General features: G+C 47.4%; 1 protein-coding gene across 2 annotated transcripts in view; it reads right to left on the bottom strand.

Moving 5' to 3' along the window:
• Positions 1 to 12761: 12761 nt before the first annotated feature.
• The window catches only part of LOC146181295 (pancreatic triacylglycerol lipase-like), a 94823-nt gene continuing 79618 nt past the window's right edge, over positions 12762 to 27966 (bottom strand). The window contains exons 6-10 of one of the 2 annotated variants that reach the window (XM_084576337.1): positions 25811 to 25924; positions 22259 to 22519; positions 19711 to 19843; positions 18132 to 18368; positions 12762 to 14367 (exon numbers count right to left, since the gene is read on the bottom strand). In XM_084576337.1, coding sequence (XP_084432463.1) covers positions 14265 to 14367; positions 18132 to 18368; positions 19711 to 19843; positions 22259 to 22519; positions 25811 to 25924 — 848 coding nt within the window. In that variant the 3' untranslated portion in view covers positions 12762 to 14264. The remainder of the gene's footprint in view (positions 14368 to 18131; positions 18369 to 19710; positions 19844 to 22258; positions 22520 to 25810; positions 25925 to 27966) is intronic. The other variant, XM_084576338.1, reaches the window with a different exon arrangement.

The raw sequence follows: 27966 nt of genomic DNA, 5'->3' as shown, positions 1-27966 counted from the left end.
CAGTTGAATGGAATACTACAATTGCAGGTTGCATATTTAGTGGTGGCTCCAAGTGGGTGACATTCGAGCATGCATGACAAACCACATGAACACAACCCTGTAGAGGTTACAAAAAACCAAAAATACTTGATATGTATACCAATGACAACCTATTTTCTCCGTCTTGCATCTTGGTCACCTCGTTCATTGGACCCCGCTGTAGCGTAGCTGGTCGCATTTGTCCGTTGTGCAAAGTTATTTTAGTTGCAACTGCTGAAATTATATGATTTGGCAGGTGAAGCAGTTCTTTCACAACAGCCTGCTATAGTTCACTGCTGTGCGTTTGTAGAGGAAAATGCAGGACATAGTTAAGACCATCGACTTCTATTTGCTTCCCAATCTGTACTTGCAACCATTTGGAAGCTCTGGCAGGAATGTTTCATAACTAATAGGGACTCTACAGGCACAAAGGATCACCGGAATTCAGGTCCAGTCTCGAGTCAAAGCTCAGTTGTCTGATTTCTGGTCACATTGTGTGTGGACACATTGTCATGATGAAATTCCGGCACTCCTTTCATTGGCCGCTGTTTTTGCGGCTTGACGAGAGCCTTTGGCTGTATGCACCACAGAACGTCATTTTTGATCCAGTGCAATAGTTAAAATGTGGTCGCTTTCGAGAAACGTCTTCAACACGTGCTTGCGTTTTATGAGTGGATATTCGGCGGGAAAATCTGTTGTATTCACATTTTAATGTAAGGATCGAAGTAGAATCTAGTTCACATCTGTTGTAACCCACATGAAAATCGACTCTCTAGACTTTCTTCAGGCGTACCCATTTCAGTTGGAAAAGTACATTTCCAGCTGGATTGCCGTTTACCAGCTAAAAGTGGATGAGATACCAGCTGGAGCTTGGCTGAGCGCAGTCAAAAAAATTTGATGGGTCCAATTGGGAATTTCCCAATTGAAATGAATTGGTCAAAAACCAATTGTGTTTTCGCCACCCATTGGGCCTGACCATTTAATATGAATTGGTGTTCCCAATTGGGAATAACTGGTCACCCATAAAGACCAAATGGTTCACCAATTTAACTCAAATGGCATACCCATTGAGCCCAAATGGTTTGAACGGTTTGAACTGACATAGCTGAAAGCTGAAAAAAAAAAGAAGAGATGCAATTTCAATGTTTTCTGTCCAGAATTAGTTATAGGGGAGCCGACTCTTATACAAGTGGAATGAAATTAACTTTTTTTACAGAAATCATGAGACAAGCAAGAATTACACACACGGAACTAACACAGATTCTATGTATATATCAGCAGGTTGCAGACTTATATACTCCATTCTTTGAACAGTGCTGCTGGGACCAGTGACACATCTTTGTTATTCAGTTAACTTGTTTAATTATACCTGCAATTGGACATGATATAATCAATTAAGATTAAGCGGCATATACTTTTTATAAGAACTTAAATTTTTCATTGTTGTCTCTTTATAGAGGTATGTATATCTGTGCACATCTCAGTCAAGGATATCACTGACTTGACTTTCCCAATTGGGAATGTTTGCTTAGGACCAATAAGAACCAATGGGAAGCCCAGTTGGAAGCCCAATTCGTTTCAAATGGGCGTCCCAATTGGGAGCAAAGGAATCTCAATTGGATTTCCCGTTAGCTCAGTGGGTTTATTCGATCCCACTTGGGATGCCCTGTTGGTTTCTTCAGTCCCAATTGGGAGTCACGAAACCAACTGGGCGTCCCAATTGGGAGTGAAGAAACCAACTTGGCTTCCCAATTGGGATTAAAGAAACCAGTTGGGATTGGCAGAACCAATTCAATCTGACTGGTCTTCCCAATTGGACCCATTGATTTTTTTTGACTGGGAGGTGCCAATTTTACAGCTGGTAATGTTTTTTTTTTTTTTTTCCCTAGGAAGGGTGTATTTCCTAGAGTTCTCTGTATACTAACAATTTTCAAGAACCATTTACGACGGATGCTTTTCTGCTCATTTGTATGCAGCACAGGGCGAAGTTTGTTATTGCTGGCAGTACTGGCCTTCAATTTGCCGGCGGCGATCGCCCCGCCGCAGCATTCTTGCCTGGTTTCAGAGAATCTGTACCACAAATTGATAATTTGCAATAACGTGAAACCCTAGCTGTCACGCTGGCCTAGTGGTTAAGACATTCGGATATTAAACCGGAGTACCCTGGTTCGAACCTGACTGCGGCGGCCACGTTTCGATGGATGCGAAACGCGAAGGCGTGCCTATGCTTTGCGGTGTCAGTTCATATTAAGGATCTCTGGATGATCAAAAGTATTCCGTAGTCTTCACGAGTAAGTCACCTTGCGCTCTCATCTTCCTCTTACGGCACAGTCAGATGTCCATTGAGAAGCGCATGACATAACTGCGCGTTTCCTGTAAACCAATTTGCAGGTCAACATAAATACTTTTCAGAACAAAGACATTCCCATTATCCGGTAAGCCTAACCAACTGTCCTGTGCCGGCTGCAACCAGCTCATCCCCGCAAACTTGCTCATCTCGTCGGCCCACCTGCATGACTTCCTGCTGCCCCATTTGTAGCCATTTCTCGGAACCTATTCTGTTATACAAATAACCGGCGGTTGACCCCGCATTGCATACCTGACCCATGCCCGTTTATCGATTTCAGCTAGCAAATCACACTCGAGTCCCGTTCGTTCCTTGACCCATTTTGGGTCCTTATTCTGAGTTTGCGTAGTTTCCACAAGATTCGGTATCTCCATGACCTCGAGTCACCTGATGGTGGAAACGCTGGAAATGGCAGTGGCATCCGGTTCCAGCGTTTCCACCAATCACATGAATCGAGGGCAGGGAGATAATGATCACTTTTGGAAATGACGCAAACGTCAAAAGTGTAGCGCGCTAGGGACATTACAAGTGGAGAAGCCTGGGTAACCCTGCTGCGTAGCGACATCCCCGCTGACCAGCAAGAAGCCGTCCGCTTGGCGGCTGAGGCTGCAAATAACCAATGTATATTCGCCAGTCCTTAGTCGCGGAGGTTCCAGCCCCCGTTCCTCAGGCCTGCGTGCCAGGAGCTGGGAGTAGGGGGCCTCCTAAATCGGTGGAAATTAGTTTTTAATCAATCAATCAATGTAGAGCCCAGGGGGTCTGCTTCTAGGCCGTGTAGTGGCGCTGATTTAGCATTAGTGGAGGTCCTTCCTATTGGACAGGGTAGGGCGAGAAATCGTATTGTCAATAGATTTCGAGCACTGGAAATGCATTACAAAGCTGCACGAAGTGGCTCAGAAGTAGACCCCATGGGCTCTACACCTATGACAAAGACTGTACCAACCAGACCGGATTACCGCTACATTCTTGCAACTTAAAACGATGTCTGTGATTGAATTTTGCCGAAGGCATCGAATCCATGTCATCTTCACTGCAGAGGTAAACATAAAAACAAATAAGCAGCACGCTCTGCTACGCGCACGCAATGACCGATCTACGGTGCCTTTATACAACGTCATGTATGTGCAGCATGCGTGGCAGATACCAAAAAACTTCCCTTTCGCGCATTTGAAGACCAATAAGAGCCTACTTCTACAGCGCGATGTGCGTAAAGAAAGGAAGTTTAACTTACTATTCGCGACGAACAAGGCGAATCCAACGCTGCCGTCGTTCCGTCTCCCAATGGCGCGTTGGGAAGCAGTAAAATTTTGTTCCAGCAGGCCAATTCATGTGTGTATTGCTGCAGCCTACTACAAAGTCCGGCTGTTTTTATGCGGCAATTGTGACCTAGAAAGACACGCTCAGAACTCGTTCGTGGCGACGCGCACAGCATGGCACACCACTTTGGGCGCCTTCGTCTGCTCTAGCCTTCATGACAGGAACGCGCTTGCCTCCGCGAGTGGCACGCATGTCGCTCAGGACTCCGGAGTTAGATGCGCTAAGATGCGCTGCGCTAGGGTGCCTCGATGGGCGCGCATCGAGGCACCCTACGCTGCGCCGGGCGCGAGCGCCACCACTAGAGCGAACGGCGCTAGTGTCGACCACGGTGCAAGATATATAAGGAGCTTGCATGAAGCGATGCATGCTGGGTATAATCCGCCATGATGATGTCGCTGGCAGCAGACGACGCAAGTGTGTTTGCATGGTCGCGTAGTGCGCGCAGACGATGCTGGCGCGATCAGACAGGCCGACTGCGGGTTCTTCACAATTCCAAAAGTACGTATGCAAGAGTGCGGGAAGGCAAAGGATCCCTCTAGCGTTGCCGACTCAAATGGCTCGCATGGGCCAACACTCGGAGACCGACGCTAGTCCGGGAAAGTATCAATCTACTCGCCAGAACTAGAAGTCATGAATGTCGGCGATGCGGCGATGTCGACGGGCGGCCACAGGTCCAGACGCATAGTACAGCCAGTCGTCTGCGCCTAGCGTGAACAGGTCCGCGCCGCACTGCTTTGCCTTTCTTCATAGCGCGTCCGATTTTTCGGGCACAGCGTCGACGCGTACGTTCCCCACTGATATCTTACAAGATCTTGCACGCACGTAAGGACAGCGCATGAAAAGCCGCTTGTTTGCTCGGTGGACCGTCGAAAATGACAAGGCACTCGCTCCATTCAGCCTGGCTGCGCTTCCCGACGTCTGCTGCCAGTGACAACATCATGGCGGATTATACCCAGCATGCATCGCTTCATGCAAGCTCCCTATAGGGGAGTAAGTGGGAGCACGTGACTCCTCTTACTGCTGCTGAAGCAGACGTTCGATTGAATTTGTGCATTTTAAAAGCTGATAGTCCTGTTTATTTATGTAGTTTTGGTTGATAAAAAGTGCAAGCCTTACACTTTTTGATCTTTCATCGTTACTGAGGCTGCTGAAGTTCATTTAAACTGTTGCTATGGTCCGTTACTGCTCTGTACCCGGAGGTAAGCGAAGAAACCCGGCGCAAGCTACCATTGCTACCCGAAACATAAGCCCACAGAATCTTTATTAATCGAGATTTCATTGGGCAAAGAAGCGAGTGATCATTCTCATTATGCAGCGGACATTTCAGCGAACAAGATTTCGTCCATGGAGTTGGCGCTAAACAGTTCGATGAGCGGCAGAAGAAACTGCACGCGCGTTTTAATTTGGTGGTGTTGTTGTGGCTATAGGCAGAAAAAAAAAGAAAATGCACGGGCCTGTTACTGGTTCTGTAGCTGAGCCACCTCCGCTGCCTCGTGCGGACAGAAGAGAAAATAGAGAAGAAAAAAGAAGGGAGAGAAAGACGCGCGCCACAACAACAGCCGGCGTCCACCACCACCGAAGCGGTGGCGGGGGCAATGACGGCCTACAAAGATAAAAATCAGTGGCAGGCTAGCCCCCGCCGCAAGCGGCGGTGACATACCTGTCCCAGCCCCATCAGGGGAAGCCGTTTTAATTTGCCCTTGTCACTTGTTTGAAGTTTGAAGTTTGAAGTTTGAAGTTTATTGTATTTCAAAGGTAAACAAACATGAAGCTAACGATACTATTGCTGGAAGGATGGGAAAGATGGTGGCTTCATGGAGGAGCACGTTTCCAAAGAAAGAAAGGAAGGATCGTGCGAAAGCCGCAAGTTCTCAAATTATTCTAGTTGAACGTGTTGTCACGTAATTGTTTCACAGAAGTGAACTAGAATATTCTGCCGCCTCGGACAGCGGTATGAATGGTGAGTTGTCGCAGGCAGCGTCTGCAGTACTGTAGTAGTTTCAAATGACAGAGTCCGTGAACAAACGAAAGATAAAGTATTGCATGCGTATTGTGATGTGCGGAAGGTGTGCATAAAAAAAAAAATACTGTGCGCAGGGAAAACAAATATCCGCTTTAACCAAGAGTGCCAATGACGGTATTCACTGCGCAGAAATTCGCTGCGTGGAATGCACGTCTTCACACCTGTTAAAAAAAGTTAATCCATCTCATCCCCACAGTCAAGTTTGTCTGGTTCAAAGCAGTAGACGAACGGTGCCGCTTCCGCCGGCGCTATGCGAAGGTGATCAGCCTCTGTCAGGCTCCTGATAGTCCTCTGATCTTGCAGAGGAATCCTATTACCTGTTCAGCGACCGTTTAAATCTGACTGGTTGTGTGGCAGCTTCAGTTTTTTTTTTTTTTCATAACAGCGGCAATGCTACAGCCGGTGCGCGTCGTCGTATGTAAAGCTCGCCAACTTCGATAACTCTGATTCGGTGAAGTGCTTTCTTGCCGAATGAGTGGGTCTAATACCTCAAAATAAGCTTATACAGGCCCAAAACGAGGTGTTATTAAATAAATAAATGTGTGTAATGTTAACGCGCAACTGAACTGCCTAGGAAAGCATCCTACAGCAGGCATTCAACGCGCGTTATCCCACTTAGTTCGCCACGCGGGCGCTTCTGAGAGGTGGCGCCACGGTATCTCCTCGCGCCCAATACGGACCCTGGTGTCCTTATCTGTCGCCTCTGCAGCGCTTGGAATTGGGGGCCGCGAGGCCTGCGAGTGCTAGCCACGCCTACGAGCCCGCTTCACGCTTGACTTAACTGAGCTCGAAGGCCACCTTGACTCGCCGGCGGCTTTTGCTGTGCTCCACGGGAGAAGTATATAGTGTTCTGCAACTTTATAGGAACTGGTTCGAACAATTCTCGTCTCATCCGGATGCACGTTTGCGATGAAACTGTGCAGAAAGCTTATGCGTAGTTACTCTTACAGTATGATGAGAAACCAGAATCATCTTTGACGAGACTGAAGGAGCGGAAGACGAGAACGCCAGTTTTCCGACAAAGGGCAGAGGTGGCGCCATCTAGCATTATTAAAAACGCGTGCCACGCTTTCCTGGGCGTTTTAGTACCACTGCACTTTCCTCTAGCGACGCCAGATAGCGACACAGCTTCATTTTCCCGGAAACTGCGTTGGCATCTTTTGCTTCTGAATATCGTCGCAGTCGGTTTCGATTTTGAAGCGAGAATGCCAGTGGAGAACTTCGCAGTGGCCGGGAGAGGCAGTTGTGCGCATGCGCTTTTACCATGGCAACCGGAGAAATTGGCAGATGCGGCGTGCGCTTCGGCGTTTCCGCGCCACCGTCGGAGCCGCGCGTGACTTCACTAAAATGAGCAGTTGTGCGCATGCGCATGTACCATGGTAACCTAGAAGACCCCACAGGTTCGCCGCACGCCGCTCTATCACCCGAACCGCGCGTCCCATGCGCGGCACTGCGTATAAAAGACGGAGATAGGCGGCTGTCACTCATCAACCCGTTACCCAGGCATGTCGTGAAGCAGTTTGTACTCTTGCTCGTTGAGTGCATGTACCAAGTCTGGTCTGCCAGGTGCGCCGCTGCGTATGGACGCAGTGTTCCAGGCATTCATGAGGTACTCGCACGAGTCCGCAGGGAGGTCTGGTTTCACCTAAGCCGTGAGCAGCGTCACCTCAGCGAGCAAGAGTGGAGAAGACCACCGATTATTTGCACGGTCTCTGGGCGTACCATAACAGTGTTGATATTGGGCTACGACATACCCAGCACCTCCACCAAGATGTTACGAGGCACGTCGAGATGTCAGGAGGCGATGGCACGTTGTATCCGCAACAGTTCACCGTCAGGGACACACTCACAGAACCAGACGTAGCTGCAGCGTCGTCTTTATCTACTAGCCCAGCACTTCGTCATCGTCTCTTTCACTGCGTACCGTAACAATATGAAGCACTTTAGGGTTACAGTTGTCCTTCAGGACATCCGAGGTCCAAAGAAGGTCCGGTCTCCCTGTGTTCGGCCTGCTGTCACAGCGAGGACGTTAAACACAGTTGGCATAGTGTTTGGTGTAACTGCTGTGTGCGTGTCACCACACGACTGCCCCCTTGCCAGGGTATGACCGTCATCCCGAAACAAAAACCTCCGCCCCTCGGACATCCGGGAGGAGGTGGACGTGCCGGGGATGATGTATGAATGATGACGAGGAGATAGGTTATGTGAGACCTTGAGGTGCGGCGCCTTCTGGAGCCAAACCTCCTCCCATCTGACAACGGCACAACGTTAGACTTGGATGCAGATACGGAGTCCGGCCGCTGCTAAACGGTGTTATAGATGAGAACATTAAAGCCTGTTTCGCATGCAAGTGATTTCGCTAGCGATTTCTGCCGCGGCGACGCCAAAACCTCTTTTCAGCCGTCGCGGTGGCTCGAGCGGCGAGTGCGACGCAGTTCTAACACATTGAAAGTTTTCCGCTCTGTCGCTGAGTTCGCTCAATCGTTTGCATGTGAACCAGCCTTAACTTTTCCGATCTTGAGGTTGTCGCCTGACACTTTGTCTACTCTACAAAAAGAGAATGAGTGTAAGAAGGCGAAGTAAAGCAGCGGAGACGCCCGAACAGAGATATGAATGGCTTGCCAAACGGAGATGCGAGACTTCCGAGCGTAAAGACGGCGCTTAGACGTCCAGACTAAACAATCGGGAACTACTGTAGATATTCTATACCAAAGAGACTCTACCAAATTGAAACACTATACAAAACTGAGACCGCTGCACCCATGCTACTTCACAGATCATCTCACAGTCTTCGTCTCTGTCAAGCAAAACGAATAAAAGATGTGTATACCCAATATCTGCCATATTGCTGAACACACAGTCACCACAATTCGCTCAGTCAGGGAAACTTACCTCTCGCTACGTATATCCTGACACAGCCGAGCTGAGCCATTGCCAATTTTTCGTCATGAGCGATCAAACCAGGCAAGTATACATGGTCAAACTTACTCTACTCAACATAAGGATCAACAACGGGCAAGCTTTGAGCGTGGTTTCTGTGGAAATGAGCCCCCAGTTTAGACGGGAGAATTTTTCAGAACGGTTCCGATAAGGTTGCAGAACATTGTACAGTCCAACAACGTGCCTACAAATGGACGCACTCGCGGACACCGCAGCAGACATGGCGAAAGCGTCCGAATAATACATTCTGAAGAGTAAGTTTTCTAGCTATTTTATGATTTCACAGTACGCCTATATGAGGTACCGTGGAGAAGAGGATCCGTGAACATCCTAGAGCAACTTGTAAAGAAGTGAAAAACCATTATTTAAGTAAAGTGTCATCTTCAATCCCTCATTCTCATTTTTGAAACCGCGAAAGATATGGGGGTAGTAGTCGGGAATGGTACCTATGAAAACGCATACAAGCAAAAGTGAACAAAAATTTTCCCGTTTCACAGCACCAGTAAAGGCGGCCGATCTTTAAAAGTGTGTAAGTCTTTCGAAGAAAAGTGCAACAAAGTGTTACGTGATTTCGAAGGCAGTCCTATATTAAAACTCCCCCGAAATGTCTCTAGTAAATCCAGGCAGCCCGAAAAGGATCCATCGCGCTAGCTTCTTCTACATGCGCTAAATTCGCTTACTTTGCTGTCGTTCGAATTATACAGCCTATAATTGCGTTCAAAAAGCAGTTCTCAAATATCATGCCAAATTAAGGTAATTAAAGAAGGCGGCATTGTCCGAAGTAGCAGCGGATCAGCATGGCAGTCACGCGCGAGCTTCGGTCACCGATTTCTCGTCTTGGTAACGTTGCAAGGGTACATCATTCATGACCTAAGTACACAAAAATGTACAGCGTCATCAAGTAGTTATTTAGCTTCGATCCAACACCAGCTAGTGCTCGCGAGCGACTGCCAGTGACTGCTGCTCCGTCGCCGCCTTCTCATTTAATGAAGTAGTTGTAGTTGTATTCGTGCACCGCCACGTGGTGGCCACTTCCGTTGACACAGCAACCGGTGCGAGCTTTCCGCGCGCGAAGCTCCGCGTTGTGGCATAGGCTGTGTACGCCAGGTTATGATGCGACAACGTTAACGGCTTTCTTTACAGGACCTGTTTGCATACATTCACATTGTGACTCTCTTAATCACGAGTCCCTTAATTTGTACCTCTGTTGTCTCTCATCTCGTGATCATTATCGTTCAGTTAAGCTTTCGCAGTATAAGAATAGCCACCTGGCACAGATATAAATACCGTCTCTAGCCAAGCCCTGTATAGACACCGTGCGCCCTCCAGGAACCTTCACTGGCGGCGCTGCGTTCAGCGCCTCCAGTGGATATTTTTGCGTTCCGAGTGAGGAAACGTGTTTATGGAAGAATTAACTTTCTGTACTTTGTTTCAGTCAATAGAGAGACGTGTAACTATTACACATATCTCAGTCAACTTTTACAAAATCAATTCTTACCTTGAACAGTCATTTTGTAATTCAGAACGCTGGCAACAAGCAACCAAAGTGGCGCAGCTGATCCGGCTCCGCGCTCGAAAATCACCGTGTGTCACCATTAGGAGAAGCATACCTTGTGAAAGGACAACATGCTCGGAATTTTCTTTGGTTCTCTTGTACTGTTTCTTCAGCTCTGTAGTTTTAATTAAGTATTTTTCCGTAATCTGTACTTGTGCGGAATTTCGTTACAACTACTCAAAACCCTAATGTCACAACATAATTATCTGTTGTCCGCATGTGCTCACGATTTAAAACCACGCAGAAATTCTGTCGTCACAGAGTAAAATTACTGGAGCTTAAATTTTAACCTTTGGTTGGAAGTCTAGGGCAGAGAAATCAGGAAGTGTTAGTTAATTTGGAAGTTACTTTAGTGCAAGTGTACGTTTATTTTATTTTTACCCATCCTTTATTCATATTTTTGTGCAGTGCCAACAGCCTCGTAGCGGACGATGTTCGCCACCATGGCAACGGGAGCCTGCGCGCCGCTGCTGATAGCTGCCGGATTCCAACCTGCCTTTGGGCTGCCAAGCTTTTTTTATTGCGATAGCAATACTCCGCCAGGTTTCGAGCCGTCTCGTGGTCCCGGCGGAGGCCGCGCTTGACCCTGAACAGCCGAGGAGGAGGAGGAGGAGCAGAAGAAGAAGACTGGTAGCTTACGCTCTCGCGTCATAGCCCTAAAGGATGAGCTTAAGTGTCCCCAATAATGTAGCACCTTACACTGATAGGGCGTGATAGGGGAATAATGTAGCAGGCAAAAGAAGCTTCCGCCGTTGCTATTGATATTCAGTTAGGGTTAACCAGAGTTATACCGTAACTAATTTTTTCGAGTAGTCATCATACAGCCGCTGCGGCGAGTTCGCTGCGCTTTCTCACTGGACGCGCACGCAGTCGCTCCGGAGTTTTACATGCGCACAGTTACCTGCGTGGGTTAGGGTCAGCGTGCCGCACTTGGGATCCAGTTGCCCCAGAAAGCGTAGCAGGGGGCGGCAGAAAGTTAGGTGGGCTTGATTAGGTTAAGAAGTTCGCAGGGGTCAAGTGGATGCAGCTAGCACAGGACCGGGTTAATTGGAGAAATATGGGAGAGGCCTTCGCACTGCAGTGGGTATAGTCAGGCTGACGATGATGATGATGATGCCCCAGGGGGTATGATTCTCATCTCAAAGGAGCTACACAGTGGCAGCTCGTGCCAACTCGACCATGTCATGTGTCCACACAAGCCGCTGACAGATTAACACCCGGCCATATGTCACCTGCCAAATCACCTGCCGTAGGCATGCTCCTTGGTAAATCATGACGTCATACATGGTGGACCAGGTGGTGATCTCCATTGTATGGATGGTTGCGTGGTAGCAAATAAGCTATTTGCAATGCTGTAGTTATGATCACGTGACTTGGCTGCCATCTTGAATCTGAGAGCGACGAATGAAACGGACGAGAGGTCGGTTATGCAAGCAAGCACACTGGCTCCAATGGGTAGGCGAACGATGCCACAAGCATCTTTCTAGAGGAGGCGGTGGTTGAGTGCTCCGGGTTAAGTTCGGTCACCTGAGGCTCGCTAATACACAGCAAGCGGGCGTGCTTTAGATTAAAGTACGGGCTCGGGCCAGGCTCGGGCCGGGCTCGGGCCGGGATCGGGCCGGGCTGGGTCGGAACAGGAGCTGTTTTGGCGGGCCAGAGCCGCATCCGGGTGGTGGCCTCACTCCGAACTTTGCGGGCTGGGCCGTACTCAATGAATTTCGCCAATGCAGCAAAAAAAAAAAAAAGAAACGATGCGCGGATTTTAGGAAAACAGGGCACGCAACCATCCGTCTTTTATTTTTATATTTACGGCATCGCTTTGCCCGCTTTTTGCGTTGTATGGCGCTCACAGGCCCCTGATACTTTGGCCTGAACACGACATATCGCATTTTCAACAGCGTGCGCGTGTCTTATACGAGTGAAACAGGCGAATTTAGTGTCAAGGCCACGGAGATACAAGGTTCGTGCTCTAATCTGCAGAACTTTAGAATGAATCGAGGCAGCCTGGTTCATTATATCGTATTTGACTCGAGGATTAAGCAGGTAAAATGTAGCACTGACAGCGTGCCTGGGCTCGGGCCTCAGATTCAGGCCCGTGTACTTCTCTACTTTGGACTTCGCCTCCATTAAAATTTGGCCGCCGCGGTCAACATCCTGTCGCTCGACCGGCTAGATAATGACCTTAACAGCTAAATGCTAAATTCGTTGAACCGACGTGGCGGGTTCATCTCTGACCACTTGAACCTGTAACGCTGCAATGCCTATATGTATAAAGGGCTGAAAATTCTTGCGTCCGCGAAATAATGCTGCAGCTACGCTTGGAGAAATTGTAGTAGGCAGGCGTACCTATCCTGGTGCGACAGACAACGCCCAAGAGAAGAAATCAACGAGACATGTGTGTTCAACGCTTTGTCGCTTTATTCACTGTTTTCAAGTCTTCTTTCCAGGGTAGCTTCAATGTGGATAAACTCGGGCTGTGACTTCAAAATGAGGTTTAATTAATAGCAAAACTTATTAAATTTGGCTGATTCACTAGACGACCATATTGGCTTAGCAGTTCATTTTGTTACTAAAAATACGTACTGCATGACTTCTCAGCTTACTTTAGGGCCTGCTTACAGTTAATCTAGCCTCACAGCGAACTGTAGATTCAACACACGCGTGTGGGGCGGGTAAGGCGCTTTACAAAAGAAAGTGAAGAAGGACATCACAAGAAGAAACAAATAAAAGCACTGAAACTCTGTAATACGTGTCGCAGGCAATTCCTGCTCGTTTCGCACTGTTAGGAATGGTAGACATTTGCGGGTGAGCGTTATGCAAAAATCGGAGAAAATTTATCATTGCTTCACTATTTTAACGTTTGCATTTTATTATTTGCTGAATCTGGACATTTACTGCACGTTTACACAACGTTAGTCGCCGTCTGATATAAGCAGATATACAGCAGCTTTACTGACAGTTGTGCTGGAGCCAGTCTTGGGATGAACAGATTCCCAGCGAGGAAAACGGCATTTGTTTCGGACATAACTCAAATTAACCACTCTTCTCCAAAAAATGAAGTGGCGCCAACTCGAGAAGTATTGTTACCTATACAGCAGAGAGGAATTAGTCGGAGCATGCGCATTGTCCATCTGTACCTTGATTGGACCTTATATACACTCATGTGTCATAACACATGAAAATTTCAAACCGAAGAACGGGAACGAAGAAGGAAGAAAAACTACTGAAATTTTGGCATCCTTTCACACGAGGCGGGGCTGCAAGCAATATTACAATGTGTCAACGAGTTGAGGTTAGCTTTTTCTAGGGCTGTTCAAATTAGTTCATATGGGACACTATTTATTGCATCATCGACGTCATGCTTATTGCGAGACAACTTCGATCACGCCTGTTGCAGAACACACTTGGAAGACGGAATGCCCCACGTGGGAACTAACTGGCAGTGGGCATTTTCACTAACTTCCACATTTTGCCTCATTTATATAGCGCAATATTTTGCGACGATTTTCGAAATAATTCAGAAGAGTTTCGTAACTGTTTTTTTTTTTTTTTACTGCATCGTCAGCCAATGGGAGCGAAGAATGTCGGCTTTACACGTCTCCTCGCTCAACAAACCGCTTTCCTGGACGCTCTCTCGAAGAGTCCGTGGATTCCCCTTTCACGCGAGGTCAAGAGCTGTCTAAATGCGATTCCGTAGGGAAAAAAAAATCAGGTCGACACGACTCAGGGGCGACAACGCGAAAAAAAAGTGTGTCAAGACTATGGCGACCGCAGCAGGCGCCAGGAGTTTTGTCAACAACTGTCGTTTTAATTGGCGATGTCTCAACACGGAGCGTAACAACAAGGAGGGCCGCGTTTTTCGCGGGGCTCTTTGTTCTCTCTTGCCCCTCTCGCGGAGTCCTCGGCCACGCCGCCGAGGCATCTCTGAGAGAGGGGCGATGTATGGCACGGCCGACTACTGAAGAGCGGTTGACCGCCGCCCACTTGGGTTGTGGTGGTGCCATCGCCCCTGCAAGTGACAACGGTGAGAGGCGGCGGGGGCAGGCACGTCGGCGCGCGTCCACTCAGGGGCTGGAGGAGCCGACCTCGAACTCGCAGCTGCCTCCGGTGAACAGGGTCTTGGCCACGTTGGGCTGCAGAAAAGTGCCTTCGCCGCAGAACACGAACCTGCGATCATGCGGAGAGAGAGGGCGTCAGTAAACAGTCCTCCGCGCCTTTGTCGCGAGCAGAGAGAGGAGAGGGGAAGTGAAGATTCTACGCGAGTGGAAAGTGGCTATAGCTGAAAGAAGGCCACAGAGACCGCGATCGTCAGTGCGGCCTTTATTTCCAGTTCGTCTTGCGTCTGTTTTCGCTGTTTGCGGGCTATATAGCGCATTCCAATATAAGTACTGCTTGTACTGCTACTCTGTTGACCAATAACGATGTTAAACTAAATCATGCTACTTGAATACATAAAACAAGACAGTGGTATGCAAACGTTTAAGCTTGTAATTTTGTCTGATGATTAGTTTCTTGTAATCATGTGCAATTCCTGTTTTGGTCATTTGCCGCCGCTCATGTGAATGTCTAATGCGAATGTCTTATGTCTAAAAAAACTTTTTCAAAACGCTGCAATAAGAAAAGCTGTAACAGCGGGCAACATTTTGTCACGGAGAAACTCTGTGTCCTGGTCGCAGCAAACTGTGCCTGACATAGATGTGACTTTTGTAGGGATATAGGGGATAAATATAACCTGGCCTGCATCGATAGGACGCCACGTTCTAGTCGCAAAATGGCCGCTTATTCCTCCGAAAATGGAGCTTCGGTAAGCTAAAAAAAGCAAATACAAATGAAATACGGGTATCTCCATCAGCGGGCGAAAAAACCATGCATCGATCGACGCCGATTTTTCCGCGCGGAACTCGGAGGCCACACCTTTTCAGTGATGACGTCAGGAATTCGATTCAGGTGGCGCTGGGATAACGAAACACAATTTTGTCGCCGATAAATGCACATTTTCGGTGTCGAGAAAACGCAAGCATATATCTAGAAAGAGCTAGGGAATTAGTTTTTGCTCGCGGCAGTAATTGGATGACGCTGACGCTGACCGCGCTCTTGTGTGTCCGTTTCTTCTGTCACTCAACCTCATGCGAGCACTGATTGTAATGAAAACTGAATCGCAATCATGAGTGAGAGCTCGAGCAATTTGGAAAGTCTGCGCGATGCGGACAGGGACCGGTGCATTAAAAAATGGAACTGTGTGGCATCGACCCGCGTTTGCAGTCGATGTTCGCGACTGGACGGTAAGCGCAGACTTGTGGCCGCCCACGCATAAATATGTGCGACATTCATGCGTCCCTTGCGCTCCAGGTTGGCTTCGTTACAAGAAACCAACATAAAGCCGGAAGATCATTCGAAGGGCACAGCTCATTACTAACGGCTGGTTTAAAGATCCGTGGCATCAAGCAGACGAACCCGCGCGTTGCAGAATTACATGCTTGCCGTAAAATGCTTCTCCCAGCGATACTGCTGAATTCTTGCAGCTCAAATTTTCGCATAGAAATGGCATTTTGATTTTGTATGCAAAACTTGTTTAGGATGCTTGCCTAATTAAATCAGAAGAAGTCGAATGTTCGCATCACCTGCCGCGGCAAAGAAGCAAAAGAAGCTGCGGTTTACAGCGACGGCACCGGTGCCGTCACCTTGTTGCGTTTCGGGCTCGAAATTATTTTTTTGCAGTGCATAATAGAAACTTTTCAAATTTAGTGTAGTTTTGGCCAAACTAAGTTTCGCTCGTTATAATTGATAAAATCGTTTATAAAGCTCTTCAAACCTTCCGCAAAACAACTCCGTCCGTGTATACGTTTCTTCATCGAATCCATATTTTCTTGTTCCTGTAAATATCATGAGATGGCGCCACGGATGCTTTGCTCCACAGCCGACACAGACGATGCGAACATCCGACGTCTTCTGATCGAATGAAGGAAGTACCCCCAACAAATTCATTGTTAAACAGTTTTGACTACCAGATGCCATTTCGGCACGAAAGTTTAGCTACAATGATTCAGCGGTTCAGCTGAGAGGACCACAACACCCGTTATTTATTATTTATAAATCAGTTAAAGCCCCTGCTAATTAACTTTATTGCACACGCAAGTCAGCCACTCTCAGTGCTTGCCGAGCCCTGCTTTCAAGACTTCGATTGCCGAAAAACACGAGAAGGTGTTGGCGGGGTACTGCAGTGCATGGTCATGGAAACGGTACGTCACGTACGCTGCACCGCTCTTTTATTTGGAATATCGCGTGCAAATGCATCAACAGCTGGCTGCCAGGACACATCCGAAAAATTTCAGACCAGCCCACCGTTAACATAGATTTCACATATTCCGTGATATCCGCGCTGTCGAGCCGGGGCACCCATATGTGGAGTTGCATCTCGGAGAATTGTTGCGTTCGGCCGGAGTCATTCGTGTGTACTTTCGGAATTTTAAGAAAGACCGAAGTCCTTCACGCAGTTCTTCAGCTTCCGCTGCTTGCTCTGCATACGGCTATTACAGTCAACGACAGCGCAATAACCCATAGCTCACTGCTTGTGAAACCGCACGACAGCATTTGATCCTTATGTTCGCTCTGTTCTTTCGGTGGACACAAAAATGGCCGACTGCGCCACAATCACCAACAATGCACCGCACACGGCGCGTCAGCGAATACCCCCTCTAGGGCATGGAAATAAGCTGCCGAACTTCTGTTCACTAAGTGGTAGTCGAGTTGGAGCAAGCATTAAACTCATTGCAGGAAATCAATTAGCACTCTAGCCAGATAAAACTCAACAGCAAAGCGGTCGATTCCTCTCAAAGATGCTTCTCCAGCCTATGGCGTCGACCAATTTTCACAGCTCTGCCTGCCACAAACCTGCCATATCCGGTGACGTCATGCTAGCAGGTTCAAGGGGATTCACCTCCACGTCATAAAGATCGATCGACGCAGTTGACTCTCCGCGGTGGCCTTGTGGAAGCGCATCCGCCTCGTATTGGGGGGTACCAGGTTCAATCCTCGGTGCCGGAGGGTACCCACCGGTTCTTCAGTGGGTACAAGATTTGCCCGGCCTGGTACCCGGCTCTTCTGTGGTGAAATGCTTGGGAAAAGGGCCATGTACCAAAAATTTTGGTCCAAAAAACGTCACTGGCCGCTTCGTTGCTGAGTTATATGCGACTATAAGGACGCCTCCCTCCCGAAGACGTGGCCCTCGGATGGCACGCGTTCCTCTCTTCGTTCAACTGCGGGGCTGACCAGTCGTGCGGTGGCGTTATGGACCGACGGCTCACACTTTAAAACATACTACTCCATGCTGGCTCTGTAATCGTCCAGCCCACAACAGATTGCAGCTTATAACAACCTCCGAGAAGACGGAGGCGCTGCGTGTGTACAGATACCGGCTGGACAAATCGCCATCAGCCTCGCCGAGATCATAATCGCATAAGCGGCTAATAGAGGAAACGCCGCTAAATAACTTCCACGTGCTTGTGTGGCACGGTATAAGGTGAGAGCGCCATGCACTGGTGGCTGGACTAGATCAGACGGGTTAGTTGAAACTGCGCATGCGCTGTTCTCACAGCTCTGTCCCTGTGCCATATGAAACGGGGTTATGATGAGATTATTTCAGTGATGCAAGGGGAGCTTTGGCCAGCAGATAGCATGATAAGAGGTATTTTTCTTTACACAAGCTGATGTCAAAGGCCAATTCTGTGAGTATATCACACCAGACAAGCTAAGCATCGCGGGCTAGGAGAAAGCTTGTGTCCATTGTATTGTCGGTGGATACCACTAGGCGGCATTGGGAATCGAACCCGGCACCTCCTGCATGTTAAGCGGGTGCTCTATCCACTAACAGACCAGTGATGTCACAGATGTGATGAGATAAAGCCGACAGGGGGGAGCAGGGAAGAGCTTACTTCTCTCCGGTGGCCAGGTTGCGCACTTGAACGTAGTCGATCCAAAGGCGAGGCAACTCGAATCCCGGATTGACGGCGCCATTTTGCGGCGGCTGCTGCTGCGCGTACACCTGGTTCTGGTCTGGGTAGAAGACCTGGTCCGGCCGCCACTCCAGGTCCAACCGGATAATGCGACCCAGGTCCCCGGCGGTCACCAGGAACTCGGACTTCTTGCCCGAACTGAAGTCGTCGTATTTCCTGCGAGCACACGTATCCACCCGAAACGAAGGGGGTTATAAACTGCTTTCTCGATGCCAGGTATAGTCTACACTTTTTAGAAGGAAAGCTTTACACATTGCATAAGTCTAGAACTGGCGGATTGCATTCATTTGACCATATAGTCAAGCCACAGCAACTTAATTTTTAGATCACTGCGTATACCTTATATTGAGTGCAATAGCAACATGGGCTATATGGTTGCGTAGTTTATGTCGCGTATAACTGCGGTTTTCTAATTAAACAAAAGTGAGGCTGTTAGCTGCGAAGACAACCGTGACAGCCTCTAAGAAGCAAAAGCGAACAGTCATGCTGTACGATGCTTACTGTGGTCTCTATCTAACCCAATGTCTTCTCGAGCTTAAATGAAGGTCCATCCAGGACCGTTATATCGGAGTAGCTTGAGTGGTTCCAAAGCGAGAACTTTACCAACAAAAGATAGAACGCAGCAGACGTTATCTTAATTTTCAACCAAGGACGCAAGTGTCCCTGCCATTTGGAAATTAATGCCAAAGTAAACGTATAAAAGTCTGGTAGAGCTTTTGTGTATACTGCAGACGTTACAAAAACATTGGACTTCAGTGTCCGAAATAAGCAACTTTTCCTACTTGATGGTTGGTTGGTTTGTGGGGTTTAACGTCCCAAAGCGACTCAGGCTATGACGCCGTAGTGGAGGACTCCGGAAATTTCAACCACCTGGGGTTCTTTAACGTGCACTGACATCGCACAACACACTGACGCCACTACGTTTCGCCTTCAACGAAACGCAGCCGCCGAGGCCGGGATTCAATCCCGCTTCCTTGGGCACAGTAGTCGAGTGCCGTAACCACTGCGCCACCCCGACGGGGCCTTTTCCTACTTGAGAAGCAGCCTGTACCACAAGCAGCGAAAACGGATCGTCTAGCAACTAACATGAGTATCCAGCTGCTGTCCCCAGGCAATCTAATGCTGAAGCAACTGACTATTTCCCAGTTTTGCTCCTTGAGACAGTAGTAAGCCTCTGCTCCGTGGCAAACTATCTAGAAACGAAGACATTCCAGCCGGGAGCAGCAAAAGTGGGAAAAAGTGTGGTCCCGTAGCATGTTATGAAAAACAATTCATTCGCATCACAAAGAAAAGGAACATTAGCTGCGAGCATTTCGAAATTTAATGAATGAATAGGCTTTCGTTCGGTGCTATTCTGATAATTTCGTGATCCAAAGTACACGAAATTCGGAACCTGTAAACCGTCATCGTGTTTCAAGCTGCGATGAGCGGTTGGTGTGATGGGCGGCCTTAACCTGTCATCATGTATGGAAATCATGGCGTGTAGCCATAGGCGCACCTGATGACGACGTTGGCGAGCGACGCTTCCGGCCTGGACCCTTGCAGGTGGACGTAGAGGTTACCGCGGTTGCCGTGCTGCTTGCGCGTCTCCTCCGTGCTCGATACACCGATCTGCACGTGATACTGGTTGCCTGCATCACGTAAGGTGAAGAAACAAACACGAGAATGCGGTGCTTGCAGCGGGAACAATAGCAGAAAGATTTAGTTTACCGTGATCCGCGATCCGCCACCGTGACCATTTACCGTGCGTGGGCGGGGCGCACAAGCTGATTGGTCCCGACGCGGCAGGTCTATGTGCCGATATCAAGTATGTGGCGCCATCTATCGGCGTCAAGGGGATCTGGGCATGCGCAATGGAACGCGCCGGTGCAGCGTACACACCGGACATCCTGAGTCAATGGCGCCGAACCAAGATCAGCTGCCCCAACTGCCCTGCTGACTCCGTTGACCTGCAGCACTTGATCTGGACCTGTCCTGGCACGGCTGGCCTCCGCGCACGCTACACATCTGCTCACCACATTCAGAGTTACGAAGACTGGACAGCCCCCAATACCAACGCCAAGCGCAAGCTTAGTGCGCTGCTAGACTTCATGTCGGAGTCTGGCGCCCTCAACCTCACCTAACCCACCCCCTTCCCCTCTAGGCCTCAGGTCATCCTCATGAATAAAGGTTTATGAATGAATGAATGAATGAATGAATGAATGAATGAACGCGCGGTGGCGGATCACGGTAGCGGATAGCAGGTCGCGATAAGCTAAATCTCTCTAGTGACTCGGGCAGGCACTTGTATTTCTCCGGAAGGCCAATAAAGTTGTTTGTAAATGTATATTTCAAACGAATTTGGTATCGTGCAATATTTGAAATTACAAGAAAGCAGACGCCGAAGGACTGATGTTGGTGTCAACTCGCCGAATACAGGAAACCATAAACCGCCGGGGTTATCTTTTTAAGGCGGAAGCCTTTGTGGGCTCATGGGTGTGCACAGAAAGCGTCCGTCCGCAGAGGGCGTCACACCGCCCCTGCTGAAGAAGGGCGTGATTTACTAGTAAAAGGATGATTGCATGAGGTGAGGGTGAATAAAATGTGTCTATGTGCAAAATTTCGTTGATGTGCAATAACTAGTTAATTAATTAGATCAAAAAAATTGAATTTGACGTCAAAATAGCCATGGACGTCGATATAATGTCCAGACGTGAAAACAGTCACGGACGTCGAAGTTGTGTAATATACGCCAAAATTGTGCAAGAAACGTGCAAGAACGTTGTAAAGCTTTAACGTGAGACCTCACCATTGCATTACAACAAAAACTAGAAGAAAAAAAGAGTAAAAACAGTAAACAACACAACCAAAATAGAAAAAGTAGAAAGAGCGAAAGAAAAAACAAGAATAAGAAGCTAATGAGTGAAAAGCGGCAAACGAGTGCAGAGAGTTTTAGGAAAGGCTTTCGCCTTATCTCACTTAATAGAGAGATCCAAGTGCCTGCAAATATGTTTTGTTTTGTGGACTGGCTTTTCTTGAAACTGACTATGCAGCATATTTCTTGTATTTGTATCTTAGTCATCACATTCTGGTAGTGGGAGTCTGAGGAACGCTCTTTCCTGCTTTTGCATTGCTTAAAATGCTACAAAATGCACTGGGATCCATTGCAGCACTACATTTACGTAATGAATACAATTTATATTTAGTATCCTATTATCACTAACCGGAAGGACTAGCACGTTCTTGATGAGGTTCTTGGGTGATTCGACTTCTATGTTCTGCTCCATGTAATAGAGTGGTGTCAACATTCTTTTGCTCACATTGTGTTTTGCCAAACTCTGTATTGAAAGTCCGTAACTTCAGCTTTCTGGGCTGAGTTTACAGCAAGATAATGTCCCCGGCAGGAGGTCCTTTACATTGGTTAAAAAACTTTGTGGACTGCAAAAAACTTTAAATAATATAGTTCAGAAGAACACTAACAGTAAACATGGAAAACCTGACCATAAGTTGTATAGATCAGAAAAAGCTCAGAACTCTGATTAAAGCGATCGTTAACATGTTAGAAGTAATTACATTATATTTGTTTAAGCAATGATCATTCAGAATACAAGAAACGTATTGCACTGAAAATTGCTGCACAAGATAGCTCCTAATCGAGAAATCATAGAAATTTTCAGTCCCAAACGAATTTCCTTGCGGGTTTTGTTCGTGAACCTGTAGTGACAAACACAAATTTCCTTTAACGACAGAGTTTTTTGTAGTTACATCGTAAGTACTGCAGAACTATACATCGCAGTAAAGTACTGGGGACAAAATACGGAACCACAAAAAAACCTACAAAAAACTGATACATATTATGACACAATTACATAACATTTTCGTGTTTGCGGTACATTCCTATCATTTTATTTTTTCCACTAGGAACCAGCGCCCCGATCGAAGGGAAGTGCTGACTAAATCCATTCCTCCACCCTCTCCTTGTGTGCCTCTGCGCGGTACATCCGCTACAGGTCCAAATTCACCACCGAGTTCTGTGGCGCATAGAGGGAAAAACAGTCGTCACTCACGGCAGTAGGGCGTGGTCGAGGCCGCCGTGAGGAACATGCGTACACTGCGGGTCTCGTCGGCGAATCGACGCCAATCAACGGCCCGGTATCCCATGGGTGCACACTGCATGCCGTCGGTGCCGCAACCCAAGCCGCAGGCTCCCGCCGTGAAGTTTGCGTAGCTGTCGCACGCGAAGCCGTAGAAGGGGCAGTCGCTGTTCACCGACTCGGTGAAGTACTGCTGCGAACGCTGGTCGTTGCACGTCACGTAGCGCCGGACACCTGGTCGTCGGGGAAGGGTGGCACAAGCACGACAAAGGGGGAAGACGGGGATTGAGGGAAAACAAGGGTTTAGAAGGGTGCACGTTTGGTTGTTAAGGGACGGGGAAATCGAGAGTGACGATGAATTCCGTTAACGGAGGGGAAGGCGGAATGACGTGAAGAGGGAACGTTGAGGCGTGGATGGTGTAATGGTGTTTAATTACGTGAAAAAAAAAAAAAAACACACACATGACACGGGTAGGTTCGGAGTGTGGAACGGTGTGTAGGTACCCGGAGGAGATTAAGGAGTGGTGTGAGGGAGTGGCCATGGTATGGGAGTTCGATATGAATGGACGTGGGGCGAGATGAAAGGGAAAATGATAGCCGGGAAGAAGGAAGAAATCAAGTTTGTTGGTGTACAGAGAGGGGAGACGGACGCATAGAATGACAGAATGGGAAAGAGAGAAAACCGACGAGGAAAAAAAAAAGACAGCGTTTCGAAAGACGAGTAAGTGGAAGAAAGTCCACCGTAAGAAGGCCAGATATATGTATTAAAAGGATTGTAGTTAAAGGCCGGTTGAAATAGCCGAAAAAGTACCACGGCCACAACGGAGGGCACAGTGATCGTGCACACAGGGAAATAAGGAAAGGGGAGGTAATATTGAACACAAAGCACACGAAAGGGAACACAGATACCGTACGCAGAACGCACGGTTAATCAACAAGACACAGACACAGGGTGGTAGGCGTCCACGTAGGTTCAGGGCAGTGCGTTGCGTGCGGCGTGCGACATAGGTGAGGAGGAGGAGGAGGAAGCGGGAAAGACAAGTTGTGCAGGGAGATAAGGTGTGCAGGGAGACAAGGCGGGCCACACAGGAAGGGCGGGAAAGGTGTGAAAGAGAGAAAGAGAAATATGACAAGGGTGCTGCAGAATTACTGACTTAGCTGTGCATGTTGGCGGTTAGGCACAGACTGCATGACTATACAGAAGCAAATTTCTCCTTTCCGCTATTTTCTCTGGCGCTTTCATGGTGAAGGTTGAAAGCTCTTCCTAATATAACGAGGAAGGAAAGAAAACAAACTGCAACCGAATTGGTTAAGTTGGCGAAATACAAAGTATGTGTTCTGGCATGCCGCGTTTTCTTTCACTTTCGGTTCGAGACAAGTCTTTCAAGGTCAGGCTTCAGGCAAAGGTCGGCGAAATCGGTGATTGGTGACCTATCTGGTAGCGCGGTATACATTTTGGGACATATTAAGAGATATCAGCGGGGCAATGCGATAACGGTACTGCCCATGGATGAAAGCTGATGAAGACGGCAACATGTTCATGTACTGCATGGAGAACAGTGGGTCAGTTCTAGTTGCTACAGGGATTAAAATTCAGGGTCGGGATGGTTCATCAATAGACGTTAGGTAGTATACCAGATTCACTGCTAGATCAGCATGTTAGCTGGCTTTCCTATGTACCTAAGCATTTTTTATTGATAGATTGATTGACTGATCGAGCGATCTGTCTACCTTTAGATCTATCGGTCTATCACTTGCGTCGAAATTGTGGGAATATTTTTTTTTTTTAACGGTAGGATTTCGTTTTATTTTGTTCAGCCTTTCGTACACTGGTAAGGTTTCTCATTGCCCTGAGGTTTGCGAGCTAGTACTATGTAGTCGGTCTATTCGTTAGCTCCAGTTGGTGACACAACTAATAGAAAAGGACCCTTACTTTAAAAGCGCTAAGCAATTTCAGACATGAAACCGCAGAAAAAATGACTTGATTCCTAACGCCGGAAATCCTGTACTCACATTGTGAGTGATGCCAACACAACGGAACGGTCAGCTCTACAGTATATATTTTATGAAAATCTTGTAATCTATTCACGTGACGCAAGATTAAGTGTCAAAACGATTAGTCTCATTGGTTGTTTTGCTGTATGAGATCAGTTCATTGAATCCCTCTTAACTTGACACGTAGAACAACAACAATAACAACAACAAAAAACTAGGTGTTTTTTAAAGCGCCGTGTATATTATTCCTGCTGTATTGTTTGCTTCCTTTGACCTACCGTAACAAAGAAAAAGAAACTGCACGTGTCTGTCGTGTTTGCTTCGAACACTGCCATGTGAAAGAATACTGAAGCCAATTATTTCTTTTTCGGGGTCGTCAGTCTTGGAAGGTACGCCATTCTGCAGTGAAAGGCACAGGCAGCAAGTTATATGTCGCGAAGGCCGAGGATGTAGTGTTGTGGTTATGTGAAGTGCTTAGAAAGAGTGCATGAATGATTGGCTAGCATTTTGTCCCAGGTACAGACCTGGCATGTGGCATAAGTAAGGCATTAGTGTCAGCTTGAGAGTGCATCCTCTCCTTGTATGCTATCAAACACATTTGATCAGTTTTTGATGGTCAGACACCGCTTCTGTTCCGGTATGGTTATAGTGGCTTCTAAGCAGCAAAAGCCAGTCATGAGAATGCAGTGTTACTGTAAATTTGAGAAAAAAAGAACATTAAAAATTCACTGAATAAAAATTTTAGTCTTTAGAATAAGAATTCCTACGTCACAATGACAATTTTTCAGGAATCAACTTACGTGAAATGGTATCCCATAGGCTGCTCAGCCACTTTTTTTCTCCTCTTGCGAGAACACATTTACAGGCAGCAATATATGCCTTTTGATTTGGAGGGCACGCGACATGACATTTTATAGAGAGCAGCCAGTGGTAAATACATATTATCGCTCTCAGGCCATTGCTGCCTTCAGGCTATGACTGCTACGCTATCATGGACAAAAATCCCGTCCATTCTCACTTGCTTGCTCCCGAGAGCTCATGAAGACAAGGCAATTATCGCTTGATTGTTTCGCGGTAATTTTAGTCTGTCGCGCAGAAGAGTGCCTGCAAGTGTGCACAACTCTAATCTAGAACCGATATGGCTGCCTGCGAATAAAATCCCTCATATTTGCTCTTCAAAGCAAAAACAAAGAAAACAAAGAAAAACAAAGAATTCATGCTTCAATGGAAACACGACTCTAAATTAAGTACATTAAAGTGCTGTGATTAGATTCTGATCATTTCAGCGTGTTTTTCTATATGCACTTCTAAACAGGCGGACATCCGGATACGTCTAAATGAAATGCAAGTACGGCAACACTTTCGAGACACACACTATCACGCGTGTGCAACATTAACGGGCGCCAGGCCCCACTCTCGTTGCTTCGCATCCTATGCTCGAAGTGGACCTATACACAGGGAGAGGTGCGTGTGCAGCGTCTTAGAGTGCGTGCGTGTGCGGCAAAAGCAGCAGAAGCAGCAGCAGCCTACCGTAGACCCAACCGTCGTGCCTGAGGAACTCCTGACCTGGTTCTTGGCAGTCCAGGGGAGCGCCACCGTTCGGGTAGAAGTCCAGGTGACCGTAGTCCTGCACCGTCGGTCGGTCTGCGAATACGAGGAGAACGAACAGATTGTATAAGCTAGAAACTTCGCACTATGGTCACATTGTCCGCCGCTACTTTATTTTTTGTTATTATTAAAAGCATCCGGTCTTTCGAACGCTGTTCCGACTATTCCAAGGGCTACTATGAACACATACTCCCCATCCAAGCCTTTAATTGGGAACTAATGAACTTATTGAATTTTCATGTGTTCAATTTTTATTTTTTCAAAGGAATCAACCTAGCTTCTAAACAAAATCTGACATTTCTCTCTAAAAAAAGAAAACTTTTTTCTATTGTACCACACTCCCAAACCTGTGTTTGGCGCATGATAGCCTTAGATGCTTATGTGCCATAAAACCCAATACAATACGATAATTGCTAGCAGTCAGTATCGTATTGTATTGGGTACACCAAGGAAGGAGGCAGCCGGGACAGGAGCTCCTGTCCCGGCTGCCGCCTTCCTTGGAGTGCCATGCTATCGTTGGCGAAGCTAGAAGACCAGCTGGCCTTGGTCAGTTCAGGCGCAGGATTTAGTGAGCGCTTGGTCCGCGGCATTCATTTCTGTGATTCTTTGTACGCTTTTCACGGAGAAGTCATCGCTGCGCTTGATAACGGCAGGCTAGATTGGTAGCCGAAGTGCGCACACGGCTGCAGGAGTTTTCACAGTACTGGCTGTATTTAGCTTCGTTCCTCGGGTTCCGTATGTGGTGAAGCCCGTCAAGCAGTGTATAAGTCACTGCTTTTTTCTCACCATCCACAGTTTTTATGTACAAAATGAAATAAAAGACTGATTGATTGATAGTCGTCGTCCTTCTTGGAAAGCATCGGGACACTCGCCTGTAATCACGTGACCCTTCAGTGCACGCGGTGCGTGCCTTTATGCGTCGTGCTTACTTCGTGGGAGTACAAGCATATGACATAGCATGGTGTTATGTGACGTAGTGTACTGTGTTGAGGTGTCCATGGTTTGAAATCGGTGGGCAACACACTATACACACTAAGAAGCCACACAACACGATCTCATTTCAGAAATATATCCTCATATTTGCGACTGCATCTACTCAAGCGTTCGAACTTTAGCGTGAATGATTAGCGTTCGCTTTCTAAGTGTTTCAAGAGACAGGTGAGAGAGGAAAAAAATTATATTCAAGGAAACGCACAGAGGTTGGCCCGTCTCTCCTCAGGCATGCAGCACATTCCAGTGGTCCAATATTGGTACGATTTTGCCAATGCCCGGCCAATACCGATTTGCCATGTTTTGTATATTATAACCTTTCGCTAACTTTGCTGTTATTATTTATTTTGTTGTAGTAATCTATCGAGGGTCCCGGTGCAGTCTTATGCCTATGGGACCCTCGTCAAAATTTTTATGCATTTTGTAAATACGTTCAATCTAATAAACGTTCACTTTCACTTTCAACGAATACAGGGCCAGTTAATTACCAATATAGTACCAATACTGGACCGATGGTTTGTGCCTTCTGGACTGATTCTCCAACCTCACTGAGGAATAGGGGAGAGCGTAGAAACGAGATGCATTATGGGTGACAATGCATGTGGGCAGAACTATCCATATCACCGGACTTCGTCGGATAAAAACGATGATGGGAGACTCAAGCTGCCTAAACAACAGCGATGCAGTGCTTAAACTGCCTGCTGAGCTTTCCTAACCTCAGACCGAGCACTTATCATTAGGTCCGCTGACAAGGGTGTACAAAAGCAATCAGAAAAGTGGCCAAAACTCGCCTTTTCGCAAGCATACGTGCAAGTGGAGGACCTCGGTAAAATATATGCAGTATCAAGAAAACAGCATAATGCGCAATTTTTAGCTTGCATTATTAATCAGGTGAAGATAAAATAAAGTACAAAAGAAGAAGATGAAATAACAGGCCTTTGGCGCGTGAAAGAGAGGACACGCTGGGCGTGACGCCGGTGTTTCTACCAGCGCCATCTTGAAACGCCTTGAAACGAACGAGCGCGGAAATCAAGCAGAGCGTAGAAGGCTGAAAAGGAAACGAAAAGTGCGTGGAGTGGACGCAGAGA

The sequence above is a fragment of the Amblyomma maculatum genome, chromosome 8 (assembly GCF_055883805.1).
Source record: "Amblyomma maculatum isolate TAMU_Amacu chromosome 8, ASM5588380v1, whole genome shotgun sequence".
Lineage (NCBI taxonomy): Eukaryota > Metazoa > Arthropoda > Arachnida > Ixodida > Ixodidae > Amblyomma > Amblyomma maculatum.
Note: the sequence above shows the minus strand (reverse complement) of the source record. Positions and strands in the feature narration are given on the sequence as shown.